Here is a 22,874-nt window from a genome sequence, read left to right as displayed (position 1 = left end):
GAATATTTCAACAAGTTATCTGTTTTCTTGTTTGCTTCAACACATCATTATGTCTATCAGTCGCATAACCTATTCAGTTGCGTTTATGAAAAGTTTACGACATTTCGCTGTATAAGTTTGAAAAAAAGCCCAATCAGAGACATCGTGATGGCTGACATGCAATATGCATTGAAAAGAATAAACATTGTTTAGATGTCGATTCCTGAACTGCCAACCGCACAATATTTATCGTCAGGATCGATCAAGAGATAAGAAAAGGAAATTTATTGAAATACTTTGTGCTAAGAATTCTGTATTGTACAAAAAATATAATATTGAATAAAGTCATTAATAATAATAATAATATCAGAAAAATACCACTGCTGTCAATGGATGGTATGTGAACAATATCGCGAATTGGAATGAAACTACAGATGTAAAAAAAAAAAAAAGAATTAGATGTCAGTTCAATAACCACCAGGTCTGTATTTTCTGAGTCCAATCCTTGGTGAGGCTATGGACCCATACTACTGAGTTCTACACTTACACGAAACAGATATTCAGTTCCTCCTGATTAACAATCGTTGGCTAACTATAGTCAGTTTGTTATGTAAAACTTAAACTATACAGTTGGTTTAAATCGTGCAATAAATTCCAAAATTCCAGATCATCAGGATTTTCTACTTAATGATCTTGATCTTACATGATAACACCATCCTAAATCGATTTGAACAACAAAGTCATCTTTATTCTTAGTCCTATTTTCAAGATATCCAGCTTTATTAATATTATTCTGTACTTTTCAACTGATTGTAACTAATTTAAAATGAACATAATTTATGTAATCGACTTTAAACCATATCATTTGAATGGTAATTAGTAAGACTAATCGACTGTTTAAATCATAAATGTTTTGAGATAAATATTTTTAAAAAAAACGGTGATCTATCTACTAAATCAAAGTTAGGTAATTTATTCATTAAGTAGTCAATTTTCACGATTAATTTCCCATTATATACTTCATGTTATGTTTTCTACTACAATTGATATTTCAATAGTTGAAATCATGAGTCAATTGAAGCTAGATCACCATGGAAAACCTGGAAGCACTGGACGACCGTTTCGTCTTAGTATGACTATCTTATTCACTTTTTCGTTTGTACAATTTTTTCTTGACTGTATTTTGTGTAAATAAGGTAAGTTATTATTTTCTATGTACCAAATTTTATAATACTTTGAGTTCAGTTAATTATTGAGATGTCCACTTTTCGTCCTTCATTTATTTTATTTGAACACATAGATATTGGTACAAGGAGGCACCGAATATATATGCGCCAAACAAATCTCACTTGGTTTGTGTGTGAGCTGTGATATTGACTGGGTACCCAAACCAAAGAAGGTGGTTTTCTTAGGGGACCACACCCGGAGTCTTCGACCTAAAGGTCTGATCCATAAGGCAGTGGAGCATCGTAAGGAGATGCAGTCGCATGGTAGCCGGTGACCTACGATTGGTTCATACGCCATTTGTTCCCTCAGGATACTGGAACCATGTGCACCGTTGGTTTGGAATCAGGGTTTTTTTAACTCCCCTAGGTGATTTCTCCATGTCCATCAACCCGGTTAAAGCGCCGAACATTCGCTTTTCGTTCTGTCAATTCCGTAAACAACATCCATGTTGCGATAAGGCAGTGAGTAGGACTTCCATGGCATAGGTTATATACGCGTGGCCATGTGAGAGCATTTTGAGTGAGAGAGTTGACTCTTCCCACTCTCGGCCGTACCAGAGCATTTAGGGTTCTTTCATAATTGACCTGTTTATTATTATAATGTTAAATAAGAAAGAAAGATTAGTTCAGCGAAGAGTTCTCTTTTCGGCGAATTCATTTTCAAAGCTGTACAATCGCAAATATATATACTTATTTTTACAGGGTGATAATAATACTGATAATAAACTTATGTTATACATGGTGACGGTGAGGTTAAATAAACAAAGGTATTAGAAAAATTTTTTAAAACAAGGAAAGTTTCATAGTTAATGGCTTAGATATTCATCGGGTAATGCAAAGAAAACAAATTTCATAGGGCGATAAGAATCAATTGAATTAGATAGAATTGATTATGAAAATAAATTTAACATAAAAATTATATTTTCAAAGGAACTCATAATAACATGAAAAACATATAAACTCACTTTGATGATTACAATTTGAAGATTTAAAACTATTTAAACTGGTTTCGTTAGTTGACGATGCTGTCAATGAATTTGAACCTAATGGATTTGACTCGAAACTTGTATCACTCCATCCAAATGTTGAATTATTATTATTGTTGTTATTACTGTTATTAACATTATGCCTTCCTCCAGCAGTAAATTGACCAGTAATTTGAGAATGCTTACTTTGACCTTGAAGACTAGGTGGATAATTTTGTGGAATAACCGATTGTGAGGATGATGAATAATGGTGTTGATTTGAATTATAAAATTGTCCAGGAATATTTTGATTAGTAGCATAGGATTGATGATTTGACTGAAAGGTAGGATGACGAATAGAGTTATCTGTAACATGTGAGGTGTTATTATTATTGCTATCTATATCAGATGGCATATATTGATAACTACGTACAGAATTAGACCTTTGCATTTGATTTGGCCCAGGTAATATACCTGAAGGTCCTTGATTGTTAGAAACTTGAGGAGCAACAGTTGGAAGATATTGAATTGTATGTGGTGTTCTAGGAGTAATTTGAATACTTGCATTACCATAACCAGCATTACCTCCACCAACAACTGAAGATCCTAAAGGTGTACAAACAACAGATGAAGTAATTACTGAACTAGACGGAATAACTGCAGGAATTTCAGATTTTGACGGACAATCAACAATACGTTGATGATGAGAATGATGATTAACTCCATCAGTATTGTATAACAATGGATGATTGTTTGAATTATATTCATTTGATGAATTTGTCATACGAACTGTACTACTATTATTATTATTGTTATCTGATTGTCGAACTGAACGTAAATGTTCATGAGATGATGATGGTGGTGGAATTGGATGTTGTGTTGTTGATGGTTGTTGTTGTGCAAAATGTATTTGCATTTGACCAGTTGATCCAGGTGCACTAACATGTTGATAATTCATTTGTTGTACATTTAATTGTGCATTAAAAAATGTATTATTCACCTAGAAATAAAAGTGAATACAATCAATGTTAACTAGTAACAAAAACTTTGTTTTGTTTTTTTTTTTTGTTTTTTTTAATTAAAAATTCATTGGAAATTTTTCTTATCATTGAAAAATCATTTAATTAAACTAGTACTATTCACATAATTATTTGGTCATTCTATTTTAAAACAACTTGAATAGAGAGAAAATTAACACACACACACACACACACACACAAAACCATCTCTCTAAACAATGCTTAATGTTAATGACAAATTCCTTTGGAATATATAAACATATAAACTAGATTCTTGGTTGTTTAAAGAAATATGAAAAATAATAATAATAATATATGTAGTTACTGTTACTACGAAATTGATTTTAATCGTCCGATTATCAGTTAATATGATGTCATGTCCTAAAAGTTGGGGATGAAGTAGGAGAAAGTTAGAAAGGTATAGGCTTTCGAAGTAAGACGTGACATCAGTCCATCAAATCACGGATAGTTTAAAAAAGTAATGTTACTTGATAAAGACTAAGGTTTATACAATAATCTTATTCAATATTTGAAGATATTGCATGAAATGATTTAGAGTTGATCACAATAGTGTAGATCCATTCATTCATTATCTCCCTGAGTAGATTTTTTGAGTTCCAGTATTCTTTCATATATACTTTTAACTGAAATTATTTTAGTTCTTTAGCTGGCCATCTTTTTAACTTGTTCAGTCACTCTATCAATGCAAAATGTAACAACTTTAACCGACACATATTCGTACCAGATGCTATGTGAACAATGACTAATTTTATGAAATCATGTCGTCAGCTGAAGAATATTGTTGAAAATAGAGAATAACTACTACTAAATAGCTATTTCATTTTAAGGCTCCTTAAATTAGTAGTACATCCGCTTCACTCATCATTGAATCCTCATCTAAAGTATTCTGGTATGGCAATAAATACAATATATCCTACGACCATTAAATCAATTTAATCACGGAAAAAATAATCCACCAAACAATTAACTTATTACATAACGATTAAACTTGAAATTAAGAACGTATATATCGTCCCAATTTACAAATCGTCAGCTGAATATACCCGGGCATTCTAATGTGGAAACAGTAAGACTCAAATCCAATATTTATTTCAAATGTTTAAACACTAGATAGTAACCGAGATATATAGAAAACTTCATTTCTCAATATTCAGTCAGTCAGTCAGCTACAACGTAGGACCAGGCACATATGTGCATCGGTCCAGGTTGCCATACCGCATCAGCACAACAAGATGAACACCGGATTCATAGCAGTGGTTAGGTCAAAGGTAGTAATATATAAGAGAAAGATTGCATATAGAGATATAGTACAAGAAGAAAGAATTAGTTCGTAGAAAGAAAGATATGAAGTGATTTTAATCTCATAGTTTAAGGAAAGACAGGGAGTGTATACACCGACGCCATTGTGATCGATTCTGAGCCATGTCACCAAGAGTCTCCAACCATTGGTTACGAAAGTCACGCGGACCCCAACCAAGTAGTCTGCATCTACCAACATGGCTCAGACTAGAAGTTAGTGACTTCAAGCACTGATGCCGCGTTTTGGTTTGGCCGCCCCTAACTTTCTTCCAACCATCCCCTACACCGGTTAGCATTGCACGTCGTGGTAATCGGTGTTCGGGCATACGTAATACGTGGCCCAACCATCTCAGTCGATGAAGATTCATAACCTCATCAACTGATTTACCATCATTACCTAATACCCTGCGTCTAACCTCACTATTACTTACCCGGTGATCCCAGCAGATGCCAGCAATATTTCTAAGGCATCTGTGGTCAAATACCAATAGCTTACGAGTGTCTTCTACTCTTAATGGCCATGTTTCGCTGCCGTAAAGTAAAACAGAACGGACTGCCGCGCAGTATACTCGTCCTTTTATTGATAGACGGATATCTCGCCTTCGCCATAGGTAACGTAAGTTGGCAAAAGCCAAACGAGATTTTCGAATCCGTGCTGAGATTTCATCAGACACCAACCCATTAGGGATGATCAGACTTCCAAGATAAGTGAAGTTGTCGACGCGTTCGACTACTTCACTCCCTATCCTTAGTTCAGGTGTTAACGCAGACCAGTCCTGAAGCAACAACTTGCATTTAGAGGGAGAGAAGATTTCTCAATATTATAAACAAGTGACAATTATAAAAGTAAGTGTAAACTTTTGAGAATAATACTTAACATTTACCTTGTATACAAGGTGACATAGGAAAAAGACAACAACAACAACCTTTGGAGTACAAGGTAGATAAACAAAATAAACACACCTCTGTTTCATAGACAAACTGATGATGTCATACATACGTTCAACTCTTTAGGGATTATTATTTTTCTTTTTAAATATGGTAACTTTCATAGACTAACTTGTAATCATCATTAATATCTAAATTGTTGTTGATAAAATTTTCTAATTTTCTATTCACATTTTATTTCGTTAAACTTTTCAAGAAATAAAGAATGACCTTGGTGGTGGTGGTGGTGGTGGTGGTGGTGGTGGCGGTTGGAGGGGTTTTTTAGTTGTTGTTTAAAATCAACATATTAGTTTCTATGTGATTTAAAATAAATCAATAGAAAATTATTCACCTTTAACTAATGAACTAACTAAGTAACCAAAATTCATCCTAAACTTTCATTTCATTCAATTCTGTTTCATTAGTTGTTGTTTTTTTTTTTAATTTTTTTTAAAAAAATTGTATACAACTATTGAAGTCAGTCAGTCAGCTACAACATATAAGAGAAAGATTGCATATTGAAGTAAAAACTTTGAATAATAGTAACAATAATTATTATTGACTCGTGTCAATGATCGATGATTGTTTTGTTCTATTTTAGAATTCTTAACACATATACAAGATCCAACACTTTTAAAGAAGTAGAAACTTATACTTTAAAGTTTTATAACAAGCACAGTATTATTTATTTATTTGAACACATAAATATTGGTACAAGAGAGCGCCAATATATATGCGCCACACAAAACAATGAGAATTCGAAGAGAAATAGAAAAAAAGAGAACAATAACGAAGAGATTGGTGTAAGGTAGTGTAGTAATAATGAGGGAACGGAAAGGTACAATCAGAAGAAATCTTTCAGTTAAGGGAGACACAACCAGTTTTTATGAAGAAAGTAAACGAAGGTTACAGCAGGATCACCACTGGCTTCTATTCTGAGCCATATCTGATAACGTCTCTAGCCACTGTGTAGCACCATCTCTCAGACCCCAACCAGGGAGTCGTGAAGGACCAACACAAGCCAGTCCTTTGCAGCTTTCTTTCATGCCACGACACCATGTCATGCACTGACCACCTCTTCGCTTCTTCCAACCAGTCCCAGAGTCGGCAAACAATGCACGACGTAGAATTCTCTGGGACGACATTCGTAGAACATGTCAAAGCCACCGAAATCGGTGTTTCAAGATGGTGCCATCGAGCACAGTAACCTTTTGAAATATGACAGTGGATGATGAAAGTTACAGTCGTAAGGGTATTAGCAGTCCCCCTTAATACTTCAATGTCTTGCTAAGTGCCAATTGAAATTAACAGGAATGTAGATGATACCCTGAAGCGTTGGTCGACCTTTTCTACCGTTGAAATACTTCATAATTAAGGTTTTACTATTTCAAGTAGAATGGTTGAAAAGCAATAAAAAAATGACCGTAACAAATTCAAACTTTCAGGGCAAAGTCGCACTAGGATGTAATGTCAGTGAGATAAATGATATAACTGACATAGCGCTAGCAGTTAAACCTGAATAGTAAGAAGGTAGTACAACCAGAACCACTCACAAAAATGTTGTAGATGATCGGATACATCCAGTTATCCCTTGGACTCCGTGGTGAACAAGACCATTATTAGTAACGCAGTTTTTTTCAAATCTCTCAAGGATAAATATTATCCTAACCTAAGGAGAAGCAAGAACCGACAGACCATCAGGGACAAGTTTAGCAAAAACCTGGCTAGTTTCACTTTAGAGTAAAAACTATTCTCAGATTGAACGATCTCCGCAAAAAAAACACCAAGTATAAAAAGACAGAGCAAAGGTATGGTACTTACTTGAATCGAAGGAGGCTGCTGCTGAGATGGTGTTGGTAAATTGGGAACTGGAGAAGGAAGTGAAGAACCACAATTAGTGACAGTGCCCATAGGATTTTGTGGTGGTTGTTGTAATGTTGGTTGAAGCTGTGGATTTGTATGGGGATAGCCTTGGGAATTAAATTTAGAATTTATTGGAATAGTTTGGGATGATAAAGAATGAGGTAAATTACAATTATTAGGAGTCATATTCGATGATAATGATTGGTTAGGATTGCATAAATGTGATTTCGAGCCACAATTTCCAGGACTTGAGTTATGATTGCGTGCACCTTGAGATATAATATGATGTGCTCCTTGAGGTGGCGTTGGTATAACGGGACTTCCATCTAGATGAAAGGAAGGTAAAGATCCACTACGATTTGAGTGAACAGCATGACCAGGCATTGATCCAAGACTATTCCCAATGGTTGGATTATAAAATGAGGCTGAACACGATGGAATGTACGGACCTTCAGGTCCAGACATTTGAGATAATCGTGCTAAACTAGCTAAACTAGCAGAAGTTAAATGCTGTGTGCATGGAGTACTACTAGGAGTTGTCCTCATAGTAATAGAATCTGGATTTGGTCCCATCATATCGGATGAATTGAAATATGGCTGATTCATCGGTTTATTCGTATTAGCACTGTTCCCATAATTACTAATTGGACCATAATTTGTATTGCAATTCAAACCTGTACGACTTCCAAGATTTGAGATGGAACAGGATACACTTGGACTGACAGTACCACTAGGAAATGGTTCACCACTACTTTTTGGTGTACCAGAATGACGAGAATTAACTAACAACATCATTTCCATATTCCCAGATTGTTGTTCAATTGGAATTTGTCCGGAATTCGGTCCACATATTACGTCCTTAAAATAAGAATAATTTGAAATCATTTAAATATGGTGATTTATCAAACAAATAACTTGATCAAATTGTAGATTACTTAAAATTAGTAATTCCAGTCATATTAACTACTGACTTTAATTATTGATCAAGATGAAAAGAATCGCCATACTATTTAATTACTTAGTGTACAATGTTTGTTCACCCGAGATTACACCACACTTCAAGGAGTAAAGAAAGCTGCTGCTAATAATAATAATATCCGGGATGTCAAACTGAAGTGTATAAAGTAGGATTTAAACCTGAAATCCAATGGTCAAAAAGTCAGGTGCTTTACTGATGAACCCACTGACTGACATCATGAAGTCAATTTGTTTTACAGAAAAGAAGTTTGACAACATCAAGTAGTAGAGAGTATGATAGACAGAGAAATGCTATACCTCAGCATCAGAATTTAAAAACGAGGTATTATTTAACTTTTTCACTAATAATAATAATCGGTATGAACTATCCAAATGAATCAAAGAAATGCAAACAATCTGAAACAAATTCTATCATATCTGATTATTAACAGCACTTATATACAGATCTCTTTTGCAACGACTGTTAATTTCTGTCATAGACTGGGAAATAATCTAAGAAACGTGTATAGAACATTGAATGAATGTTTCGTCTTAACTTGAAACTTATCAAGTGTCGTATAAATGCGACTGAACTGGAGTGTAACGAGTTCATATTTCTAACTCCAGCGATATACCATGATAGTCACCATTTAATAGCCCTGTCTTTCTGATATCCCGAAAATATACACAGATAAACAACAGCTACAAATCTAAATGATAATGTAAACATCACAAACCAGATGAAGAAACACTGATTTTTAAGCATATCTAAGGCACATAGTGTGTAATGCAGTTTAATTCAATGAACAAACAAAATGTATATTTATTTACAGATTAAACAGCCTAGAAAAATGAAAACGAACAAAAAAACAAATTAATCAGAGAATAAATAGAAATAAACAATATCTACCACTCATACACACATAGTAACGTAGAGTACACATGCACAGACATACATCTCCCAACTAATATATACAGTAGGTCAGATTCTTTTTAAAGTCAAGGCTAAAGAGAAAAGAACGCATGTGAATGAGTGATCCTACCATACGCTAACACACACACACACGCACACAAGGAAAACTATAACACGTTTATTTCTGCTGTTCTTCCATCCTAACTACTAACTGATACTTTTTTTTCTCTCTCTCTCTATTACTGTCTCTTCATTTGTAAACAATTTTTTAGAAGAAAATAGCAATAAATAAACAAATAAATAAGAACAGTATAAGCAGAAACGAACAAACGAACGAAAAAAACGCCTTTTCAACCCCATAGAGAAAATTTTCAATAGAGAAAAACAGTAAAAATTGAAGGGCAATATGATAGAGATTGCTGTAAACGAATGAATCAACCACTAGATGGATGGATATAAGGCCATAATTAATAATAATAATAATAATAATAATAATAATAATAATAATAATAATAATAATAATAGTGGTGAATGGGCTAAGAAGGGGACAAAGAGGTAAACACACTAGTACTATTTACTACAGTTAATAATAATAATAATGGGTAAACAGTGAACACAATTAAAAGAAGCGTTATATGTATATATATCCAGGATGCGAACCCATGTCAATGCACGCACGCCAATATACATTGAATGTATGGATGTGATTAGGTGGTATAGAGAGTTGTAAAATGGGGATAAGATCAAACAAAAGTAATGGTAAGTAGAAGGGAGAAATATACATAATTATAACATCTATATATAGTATAGATAAATTCAAATTAAGATGAGTAAAATTAATTTCTTGGTTCATTTACGTTTTTAATGATTTAACCAATAACTAGGACAAATTATTAATCAACAATTCTCTCTTCCTATGCATTACCATTTATCACCTCTGAAATAACCACAGTAACAGCAAGCAATAAGAATGAATCTACGGAAAATGATTATATATATATAATTTGTGCGAGGTGAAATGATACTAACCAGTTTCCAGTATCAATGTGGAGTGGGGACTCGAACTTACAACATATCACTTGAAAGTTGAATCATTTAACCACTAACCCCCCCCATTTCTCGGTGTAACCAATAGTATACAACATTCAATTCATGAAAATTAAGGATAACACTGATATTATCCACTCGATAAGTTAACTAGAAATTAGTCTGTTACTTGGGAAAACTATTACAAGCAAGTTCATGAATCAAATCTAGCGATATATAAAAGACATATAATTGTAAAACTGGACTCCTTTATATATAAAACATTATGGACAATACTTATATGAGTAAGATCTCACTAATTAAATTTTAAATGAATCCAACATTTCACTTGACAACCTAGACCAAAATTTTATATAAATTCTTTTGAAAAATAACAAATTAAATATGCATAGTGATATGGTTTACTAGTTAAGTTTCAACTACTACAGTTAGAGGTTCGAATCTTGCTCTAGCTATTTAGCTTTGAGCAATTGGGTCAGTCAGTTACAACGTAGGATCAGGCACATATATACATCGGTTCAAGTTTCCACACCTTACTCATTAGCACAACATGATGAACACCAGATTCATAGAAGTAGTTAATTCAATGGTGGTAATATAGAAAAGAAAGATTGCATATAAAGATATAGTACAAGAAAAAAGAATTAGTTCGTAGAAAGAAAGATATGAAGTGATTTTAATCTCATAGTTTAAGGGAAGACAAAGAGTGTATACACTGACGCCATTGTGATCGATTCTGAGCCATGTCACCAACAGTCTCCAACCATTGGTTACGATAGTCACACGGACCCCAATCAAGTAGTCTGCATCTACCAACATGGCTCAGATCAGAAGGAGCGATTAGGTACTTTTAACTAGTTCTCAAAAATAACACGAGGCAGAAAGAAAAATACACGTATCTGTAACTGGTAATGAGATAATAATAAACTGGATATAATATAGGGATTTATTACAATATTGACTATTCTATGTTAAGATTATTTTATTATTACTAAATAAGGAACAGGTAAATAATGTGATGTAATCAAAATTGTGTTTAATTGTCTCATCTAATATCAGACATAGAAAGTATCACCTTAAAATCTACCCAATATTATTACTTATTATTATTCTTGCTATCATGGGGTTTTATTTTCTAAGTTTCATAAATAACATACCAGACTACAATAAAACAATAAAAAAAGGTGAACACACGATACTGTAACATGAATCCTTTAATGAAAGAAGAAAAAACAACAACAACAATCACGTTTTTCTAATTTACCTTTATTGCATGTTCGTTCATGTGTATACATAGGCAAGACAATAGTTTATTCCCACAAATGATTATCATTATTCTGCCCCAGACGAGATTTTAACAAATTGATTAAAATCCATGTCTATCCTAATTCATCTGGATACCTTTCTCTTTCTCTCTCTCTCTCATTCTCTTGATTTAATAAGTAAACACAAGGTTCAAATACAACCAACAGTTCAGACAACAAAGGAAAGCTACTACTACTTCTAGTCTTACTGATGTAGTCAATAAATAGTGCAACAATGAAATATATGCATATAATCTGTATATATAATAAACCAAAGATAAACAACAAGAAAGTCATAACAGAAAGAAAAATAAATAAAGAAAAGATAACAATAAGTGGACATAACAAAGAATATAAGGAAGTGGGATGTGTATGGGTGGATGATTGGAGGATACAGTAAACTTGACCTGAGGAAATTTTTTCTCTCTCTCTCTCTCTCTCTCTCTCTCTCTCTCTAACAGTAGGTGGTCTTAAATGTCATAGTTCACATAGAAGAAAGTGTATCTCTTTATCTTTACATACATCAAGTCTATATACATATATATATAGGACTGCTTGCATAAAAATATTCATTCGACAACAAGGTCACAATGGATCAATACAATCAAATAAACAAACATACTTAAATATTAAGAAAAGATTTAATTGAAACAAGTTAAATCTCAACAAAAGAATCATATATGAACTAACTAAATGATCAATTTGAAAGTGATCCAAAAATAAACTACTATCACGTGAATGTTATACGCATTCCAGATTATCAACATCATCATCATCATCATAAAGATGCTTGGAAACTTGTAGAGAAAAAAAGTACAAAACTGAATTCAATTTTATGAAATGAATTGAGTGTTATAAAAATTGATCTTAGATTCAAATAGTTGATAATTATCTTTTAAACAAGAGGTAAACTGTGCGTGATCACTCAAGTCAAACACCTTTTTCATTAGGAAGCTTTGAACATAGGTTTTGTAACAGTTAGCATTCATCAGAAAGGTATAATTACAATTCTAATGGAATTTACACTCCATTTACCACTTATTTACCCACACTATTGTTATAAGCAAAAACCGATAGTGGCTAGCAGTGGAATCCAGTTTGTCGCCCGTTTCGTCCTAATTGGGACTAGTCGGCTGGATGTGCCTACATCTCAGAGTTGATTTTCACTCTGGCACTCGAAACCAGTACAGTTCGCTTCAAACGCCATCGCATTATCCACTTAGCTACTGAGCCCTGATAACCACTTGTTCATGCAATGGAGTGAAGTTTAAATTTACTTGTTATTGTCTACTTGAATCGTCTTTTTTTAGGACTGCCACTGATCAACTCTGAGATCCAAGCACATTGAGCTAACGAGTCTAAAAGAGGACGAAAAACGCATCCCAGATTTCACTGCTAGCCACTATCCATCTTTGCTTATAATGCTTGTGAATTAAGGTAATCCGTACAGTATGCACATATGCCAATAAGAGATTGATCAATTACAATCCTAAACATCAATGGGAGGATTCAAGTGAATTGAACCGTTCAGTGTTTTTAGGTTCTTACTAACTGTCTAACTTAGATCAGTTCATGATTTCAAATGAAATAAAGAATATACTGATAGACAAAAAATTATCATTCTCTCTCTTGAATATCACAAGTAGGATTCCACCAAGAATTATGCTCATCATAAATGAAATAAACAATTAAGTATTGTAGGTGTTGAGTAGAATGAAAATGTATATTAGATACAAAAAAGATTAAACAATAAGACATTATTAATAATTAATAACTTATAAATATTTATCTATCTGCTTGTCTAGTGAAATTGTCTTATGAAATATTAAAAAGTAGATGAAGGCAAACATTAATACCACTTTGTTGTCAACCATTATCATCATCAATACAGCAAGAAAGAAAGAAATGAATAGATAGATGGATAGAGAGAGCAAAGTATTAATAAGAAACAGAATTATACGCAGGTCAGTTAGCAACAATGTCGAACTTCGTAATTACGCACATTAGTTCAAGTTACCATATCACATTAGCATAGAGATACAATTGTCGATTCAAATCCCATAGTGGTAGAGGTGGTAAGAGTATAAGCAGTAATCAGAAAGATTAGGGTTTGAAGATGTAATTCAAGGAGTATAATCCAGTGAAATAAATTTGGAAAGAGAAAAAAGAGACAAGGAGAATTCAGAAGAAGAGTGAATGCACCAAGTTCATTGTAATCGATTCTGAACCATTTTATTCAACATTTCTAATCATTGATTACAATAATCAAGCGAATCATAATCAGATAGTTTGTATTTATTATTAACACAACAATGAATAATTTTATGAACTCATCCTACGTCTTTTTTTTTCTGGCTGCCTAACCTACTCCTCTGTACCAGGAAACATCGCGCTTTGTGATAACTCAACATACCCAATACACACTCAAACCACATTGGTTTATGAATAAAAACAGATCTCAGGACTCACATGCTCCTATTAGGATTATTATCATTATGATTACTATTAATAATAATAAAGTTAACTTAACAAGTGCATGACTTTAAGTCACATGTTTCTACGAGATAACTACTAGTAATACCGACATATTATTTAACATAGGATAAGATGAAGTGAGGAAGGGGATGCTCAAACTGATGAACCTTTTTTTGAGGGGGGGGTAACAGTTGGTCGTTTAAGCGCTAAGAATAGAAATGATACAGAAAAATCGTATATCCATATAACCACTTTAAATATTTTCTCTAAATAACTTCTTCAATATGATCTGCAAATTGGTCTAGAACTAAATGAATTGAAAAACTGATGAAACAATCTATGCTTGGAATGAAGTTTACTTCACAGAATGTAATCAAAACTAGAACAGTAAGAGAACTTCTAGTAATATTTGTATAAACATTTGTGATTTTAAAAAATTGATCAATCATAACTTCAAAATTCACTTTCCATTTCATCTAACTAGAAAATTAGTTTGGAAATAACTATAGTCAATCTAATAGAAGAATGGACAGGTTAAACCACATAATGTTTATCAACAATTAGATTATATAATTTGGAATTTATTATCATATATATTCAACTTAATATAAATATATGTAATATATTGTGAATAACAACTGAAAAGAGCTGGAAAGGATTGACCAGGACAAGGTTGGATAGAGAATGCTGGTGAGCGGACTATGCTCGTCTACGAGAAGTAACAAGCGTAAGTAAGTAATATGCTGTGAATGTTAAAACTAATAATATTACACAAATATTTGAAAAAATCCAAGTAGATGTTATTCGATTCTCAAAAAAATATCATTTCAATAGTCACTCAGTTACAACGTAGGATTAGGCACATATATACATCGGTTCAAGTCGCCATACCTCATTAGGCACAACATGATGAACATCAAATACATAGAAGTAGTTACTTCAATGGTGTAATATATAAAAGAAAGATTGTGTATAAGGATATAGTACAGGAAGAAATAATTAGTTGGTAGAATGGAAGATATGAAGTGATTTTAATTTCATAGTTTAAGGGAAGACAAAGTGTGTTGACACCTACACTATTGTGAACGATTCTGAACCATGTCACCCAGACTCCGTATTCACTTACAAGGTTAAATAAAAATGAATATGGTATATATATGGTCAGTGAGTTGAGAAAAATAAGTACTAATTATTGAAAAACTATTAAAATTACAAATTAACAGTGGAAATTTTTCATTTCTATCATGCTCAGTTGTAAACATTTTAAGTTTGAAGATATATATATATATATATATATGATGGAGTTTTGTTCTCTGAGCTGGATGGTTTGGTCGTGGAGCTTCAGATAAAAGTGAAGTGTTCGAATTTCTCCACATGTGGTTCACAGCTTGCCTTATATATAAAAGAATAGACTATACTATCGCTTCTTCATCAAAAAGTCTAACATGGATTATGTTCTAATTTAGGCCAATAACAACAACAACAACAACAGTTCAAGAGTTGTTCATCACTACTACTCTTATCCATTTTTCAATTATCTTGCATATATATATATATAACGGTAATGTTTCCAAGCAAAATTCCACATCGATCCAAAAGACAACGAATAGGAGAAAGAAAATAGTTTAAAACTAATAGAATATCAGGTGTATATAAATATGAAATGATATACGTACCTATAATACAAGTAACATGTCTGTGTACACTCAAAGAAGAACAATTCATTTACAATATAGACAGGTAAATAAAAATACACATGGTACACATACTAATACATATTATGCTAAAGAAACTGAATATGTCCACCATAGAGAGAAATGTTAACACTTAGGGTAAAAAAAAGGAAAAGATAGAGAAATTCTCTTCTCCTCCTCCTCCTTTTTTTTTCTTCTTTCTCTTTTTCTCAGAATACAGAAAGCGAACATTTTCATTTTGATAAATGTTCATAATAATACTGACAATTTTAACATTATTCCTATAGAAAATTAGTTCTTATTTATTTAAAATTGTTCCCCTTTCTATTAGGTGGATTATAAAGTATCAGTAATAGTTCAAATTGATCCATTTTTTATCCACTTTAAGAATTATTAAACGTTGAACAGATGCATAGTTATCGGTATCCGATAATGGTGATCTTTTCTTTTCTTTTTTTCTTTTTTTGACTTAAAAGTCAGTCAGTCAGTAACAAAGTAGAACTTCGTACGTACGTACGTCAGTTCGAGTTGCCATACCACATTAGCACAGAGATGTAGTTGTCGATTCAAATCCCGTAGTGGTAGAGGTAGCAAGAGTATAAGCAGTAATAGGGAAGATTAGGGTTTGGAGATGTTATTTAAAGAGTATAATCCAGTGAAATAAATTTGGAAAGAGGAAAAAAGGGACATGAAGAATTCAGAAGATTAGAATTTGGGAGAACACAAAGAGTGTATGCACCTGTGCCATTCCAAACGATTTTGAGCCATGTCATTCAGGGTCTCTAACCATCGGTTGCTATCATCTCGTGGTTCCCAACCAGGTAGTCTACACCTACCAACATGACTCAGTCCACTTGTCAGCAGCAGCATTTAACTCTGTAGACCGAGAGGTTCTATGACAGAGTCTGTCATTGAAAGGTGTACATTGAAAGTACATAAATCTTGTGAAGGGTCTTTACTTGAACACGACTAGTCGAGTTAGAGCTTATGGAGAACTGTTGCTCATTAGTGAATACCAATGATTTTGTGGTTATAAGATATCTTTATATGCAATCTTTCTTTTATATATTACCAACATTGAATTAATTACTTCTATGAATCTGGTGTTCATCTTGTTGTGCTAATAAGGTATGGCAACTTGAATCGATGTATATATTTGCCTGGTGCTACGTTGTAGCTGACTGACTGACTGAAAAGTTGAATGTTTTTTTTAATAAATAAATATATTGAATAGCATATCTATTGAAAAAAAGTTGATAACTGTTATAAAAATCAGTAAGTGATGTATAGATAGATAACACATTTCTAACATTGAAATCAAGAAATAATAAGGAGACAGTGATGGAATGGAATGAGATGAAGATGAAAGAGTTAAGTTTCAAAATCAATAGTGATGTTAGTTGATCAACTACCAATAGAATGTAAAATCTAGATAATACAAAATCTAATCAACTTGTACATAGAGGATATATTCAATGTAGTTTTTAAGAGATTCAAAACAAAAGCTGTCCTAGTCAATGAACTACAACGTAGGACAAGGCATATATATACATCAGTCCAAGTTGACATACCTCATTAGCACAACATGATGAACATCGAATTTACAGAAGTAGTTGGTTCAATGGTGGTAATATATAAAAGAAACATTGCATATAAGGATATAATACAGGAAGAAACAATTAGTTGGTAGAATGAAAGATATGAAGTGATTTTAATCTCATAGTTTAAGGGAAGACAAAGAGTGTATACACCTACACCATTGTGATCGATTTTGAGCCATGTCACAAAATAAAAGATATAAATATGTAACTGTCTTCTTGATTAATGTAATAATAACATAGAATAGTAACAAGTTGATAAGTTTAAGTAAAATTAATGAATCTATTTTATCCTTTAGTATCATTATTTATTCATTAGGTAAGTAAATATGTTTTTTTTAACAACAACAAAAACAACAACAAAATGAATACAATGATTGAAATTCTATTAAAAACAATTTACTGTACGTTTTTATTGACAGTCTAAACAATCCAACGTGATATTTGTCTCGCTATCTTATTATTATTATTTTACTTTCCTTTTGATATGATTTGGTATGAGAAAAGATATAAGTAATATATGTGGCAGGGATTGAAAGCGGAATGTTTATCAGCATAAGACATGAACAGTATTCAAAACATCATTTTGGGATCCGATTGGAGACTCTTTGATAAAAACAGTGTGGAAGGTCAATTATTTTAGTGTTACGTTTTCCTCTGATCTCTCTTGGTCTTTTCATGTTTTATTGTTATCGAACAAAGTTTTCCGTCTGACTTACTACATAAAGAGACTGCATGTTTTGGGGATTACTCGTCATATACTCTTACAATTTGTCAACTCCTGCATGTTACCTATTATTCTTTACTGTTCTCTATTATTCTTTCCCGAGCTTTTGAGTAAAGACTTTGCTATATTGCGGAGAGTGCTGAAGGCAGTTAGCAAGGTGTGTGGTGAATCTTTTAAGGTCATAATTAATATGGTTGTGGATAGACATCTAAAGTCATGCAAACTTCTGACAGGCGTTATGTTATCAGATACTTACCATCCCCTTCACTCATATCTTTCTCCTTGTATACCTTCCCTGTAGAACCAGACGTTATTACATTAAAATTCATGCACGTAAGAAACAGTATAAAAGTTACATAATACCTTACCTAGTAAATATACTCTGTGACGAACAGGTTGTTAGAGTTAACCTAGTCAATAACCTGCATTCTTAAACATGTCTCTAATTTGGAAAGTTGTACAATTTCAGATCTTTTTTTCACCTTTCCCATCTTTTTTGTTTTTATTTTTATTTCTTTGTAATAGAAACTTGTTGGAATACCTTGTTGCCCCCGAATGCCCTGGTATGGCCGAGAGTGGGTAGAGTCCACTCTCCCTCTCGAAATGCTCTCAAATGGCCACGCGTATATAGCCTCTACCAGGGAAGCCCTACTCACTGCCTTCCCGTGGCGGGGGCGTTGTTTATGAAATTGAGAGGACGAAAAGCCAATGTCCGGTGCTTTAACTGGATCCCAAACCAAATCAATGGTGCACATGGGCTCCAGTATCCTGTGGCAACAAATGGCATATGAACCAATTGTTGGTAACCGGCTCACATGGGACTGTATCTCTTCACGATGCTCCACTAACTTGTGGATCAGACCTTCAGGTCGAAGGCTCGGGGAGTGGCCCCCTAAGAAAACCACCTGGTTCGGTTTGGGCACCCGGGCAGTATCACAGCCTTCACACATATCGAATGAGATTTGTGTGGCGCATATGTATTTGGTGCCTCCTTGTACCAATATCCATGTGTTAAAATAATAATAATAAGAAGAAGAATACCTTGTGCTGAGAATTCTATATTGTACAAAACTATAATATTGAAGAAAACTATTAATAATAATAATAATAACAGATTGAAATTAAAGGGAGAAGAAGAAAGAAAGCAGCGATTCATCGGAATAACAACAAGGTTGGAAAAACGATGAAGTATGTAAAAGACAAACGCAAATGATGTATTTAATGTATGATTTTTGTGTTTTAAAAAGTCACTGTTTGATTTTGCATTAAAAAAATAAATTGTTTACTGTCCCTGAATTTTTTAATCACTACATTATTATTAATAAAAGTACTATTATTAACCATTATTGTGTTCACTCCTCCTCATAAATTTGGTCTGACTCAAAGTTGAGTACATAAACTGTCACTTTGTACATGAGGTAATCGATGAATGAAATATTTTTTATGATGTTGAAAAAGTGAAATTGATGGATTACAAAGTTTAGAAGGAGAATAACAAATGAAGATAAGGTTTTACACCAAAGTTTTTTTTTTTTTTTTTTGAAATAAAACAATAGTGACAATGAGTTACATAATAGCTATATATATACCAGTTATTCAAGAGTGTATTATTCACAGAATATAAAGAAGAAATAAATGTTGAATAAAGTATAGATAAATATATCATGAGATTTTAAGAAAGCAAAAACACATGAATTCATTCTAGGTATCATGAAATCACTAGACAGTGATACAAGAAATTTTATGTCACAGGGACAAGATAAATACTCATAGGCAATTTACTTCATTGTATCAATAAAATATAACTTTATAAAACCGGATAACTTTCAGTCTTTTTTATGTCTTATTTTATAGTTTCATTATATATATAAGATCGAATGTTAACTAATCTCCTCATTGTTATTACGCAAAACTGCGCAGTCATTAAGTAACCCATATATATATATATATATATATATATATATATATATATATATAATCTGGTGAGCAGCCTATGCTCCTCGACGAGGGTAAAAGGTGTAAGTAAGTATGTACATAATGTTAGGAGTTTTATTTCATATACCTGAAGATACAAAAATTCCCACCCAAATATTTATTGGATGTTGTCTATTAAATTCTATCTATAAATTTGCAATGTAATTTAATACTGTGTGGACAATGTCGAGATGAATGGGAATTCTGTTGACTACCACAAACTACCATCGTAAAATACTATTTTATATTTTATATAATACATGAAATGCCTTACATTTCGAAAGTGTATGAACATTAGAGAAGGGAGAACTTTATACATAACATATATCATCCAATACATATCTAATGATGGTTGAATTACACCAAAAAATATTTTAACACATTTATGAGTATCTACCCGTTGACGTTATTTAACTTAACTATCAATGAGGTCTGGAAACAACTGGAAAGGATTTCCCGTGACAGATTTCGATGGAGAATTCTGGTAGGTGGTCTACGTTCCTCCACGGGGGAGGGGGTAACAGGCATAAGTAATCAATGAGGTAACACATAGTGTGAACTACTTGCATCAAATATGGTATTAGACGAAAAAAATTCGAATAATAATAGATAACGACAGAAAAATGACAAAAAGTTTGATGTGTTTTTATATATATATATATATATATATATATATATATATATATATATATATATATATGAATCTGTACCTGATAAATAGCTAACAGATAAGAAATTAAAAGCTTATTGCTGTGATAAGGCTCGTTTCTACCATAGAAAATACAAAAGATCATCAATTTTTTTGCACAGTAATAAGCTAAGTTGAGTAGAAGAGAATTTAAAAGTTCGCAACGTACGAATTCTTATGATCACATGTAGGAAACATGAACAAGTCTATAAAACAAGCAGTAAAATGAGATATTTTACCGAGGTATCCATTAATATTCTGAATACGCATTGAATATTTAGTGTAGTTCAGTTACCACATAGTTTATACATTCACCTTCAAGTATTGTGACTTGTTTATTTGAGTATGTGGAAGGGAGGGGGTTAGTGGTGATATTGGACTGATTCGAACGAAGTAGGCGCAATGAAGTTTAAATCTGCGAGAGTTTCAACCATTGTGTTTATTAAAAATGATTTTAAAAAAATGGTAATAATAAATACATGAATATGAGTCACACTCCAGGTGTAAAGGCTGCTTGATACTATCCGGTTGTCCGAAAAGAAGTAGGTGAGGAGGGGCTCGAACTTGGTTGAAAATTAGATGTCTTAATCACTACAAAACTGCCCCACAACTGTTAGATAAGACAAATAGAAAAGTGTTTGATGAGTAACTAAGAGGGATGAATATCTTTTAAAAAAAACTAAATAAATAATTAACTTCATCTTTTTTTAGAGACCGACTATTCACATTTGATGTATATGTAACCTGAAAGGCTAAATCAACAAGACTGGCGACTGTTAAAAAAAAAGCACATACATATGAAGCACATAACAACAGTTACTAACATTAAAATAATCGATTCAGATAAAGGACACACCATGGAAAAAATGTACCGAATTAATCATTTGATGACAGTAAATATATCACAGATAGGTATAAGAATTTTCACTCTATAACAGTAATAATCAATTTAAATGGGATAATCCTTGATTATATCTATTCTGTGAAATCGAGCATTATTGACTGGTTACTAGTTATCACAATTTAAACTCGATTGAACATCGGTTAAGTGCTGTATTAACAATACTGAACTGGTAAACTTGACAATCGTACAAAATGTGTCCCGTCAAATATAGTGATTTTCCAACCTATCTATATCATTGAATGCATTTCGAAAATTCTATAATCACATCACTAATGTGTAGATGTTTGGATGCATGGTAAGAGAAAGAGAAAGAGAAAGAGAAAAAAAAAGAGAGAGAGAGAATGAATGAATGAAAAGCACTAGAAATTGGTGATATAACATATTAATTGATTCCCGACAAAGTCTATTCAACTCAATCTTTGTATAATGAGAATTTTATATTTTAGCATATAAAAAAAGAAAGTATCTATTTTTATGTTAACTGAACTGAAGTTATTGACAAAAATCAATTTAATTTTAGAGGTATCAAAAACATTTGTCTAATAAATAGGTTATCTCTCTCTCTCTCTCTCTCTGTGTGTGTGTGTGTGTGTGTGAATATATGCTTCATAGATAAAGAGAGAGGGAGAAAGTGGGTACATATGTATATATGTAAAATGAGAAAAACAATTGAAAACTATCTTGGCATTGAAGTAATAATGATAATAAACAGTATAGTTAGTAGAGAAAAAGGAGATTATAATAATAATAATAATCATAATAATATAAATGATAAGAATTATTGGTTTATCTATAAATAATACAAATAACATTTTTGATATTATTCTCAAATAATTTATGAATAAATAATCATAATATACTATGTATTTATTGGATACAGTAATGCCTTTTAATTTAGATGAATGAAAACTGATTGGAAGTTAAGCAATTATTAGTGCCTCCAAATGTCCTGTTATGGCCGAGAGTGGGGAGAGTCCGCTCTTCCTCTCGAAATGCTCTCACATGGCCACGCCAGGAAAGTCCAACTCACTGCCTTCTCGTAACATTGGTGTTGTTTACGGAATTGAGAGGACGAAAAGCGAATGTCCGGCGCTTTAATCAGGTTGGTGGACATGGAGAGTCTACCTAGTAGATGTGGAAAACTCTGATTCCAAACCAATGGTGCACATGGGCTCAAGGATCCTGAAGGAACAAATGGCGTATGAACCAATTATTGGTCACCGGCTACCATGCAAATGTATCCCCTTAAGTTGCTCCACTGCCTTGTGGATCAGGTCGAAGGCTCCAGGTGTGG

The 22,874-nt window shown here is 32.7% G+C and overlaps 1 protein-coding gene across 1 annotated transcript in view; it reads right to left on the bottom strand.

Moving 5' to 3' along the window:
- Positions 1–22,874, bottom strand: part of MS3_00000362 (uncharacterized protein) — an 86,279-nt gene that overhangs the window by 5,291 nt on the left and 58,114 nt on the right. Inside the window, exons 8-9 of the mRNA XM_051208159.1 lie at positions 7,258–8,157; positions 2,171–3,170 (exon numbers count right to left, since the gene is read on the bottom strand). Coding sequence (XP_051065945.1) covers positions 2,171–3,170; positions 7,258–8,157 — 1,900 coding nt within the window. The remainder of the gene's footprint in view (positions 1–2,170; positions 3,171–7,257; positions 8,158–22,874) is intronic.

This window comes from Schistosoma haematobium, chromosome 4 (genome assembly GCF_000699445.3).
Source record: "Schistosoma haematobium chromosome 4, whole genome shotgun sequence".
NCBI lineage: Eukaryota > Metazoa > Platyhelminthes > Trematoda > Strigeidida > Schistosomatidae > Schistosoma > Schistosoma haematobium.
Note: the sequence above shows the minus strand (reverse complement) of the source record. Positions and strands in the feature narration are given on the sequence as shown.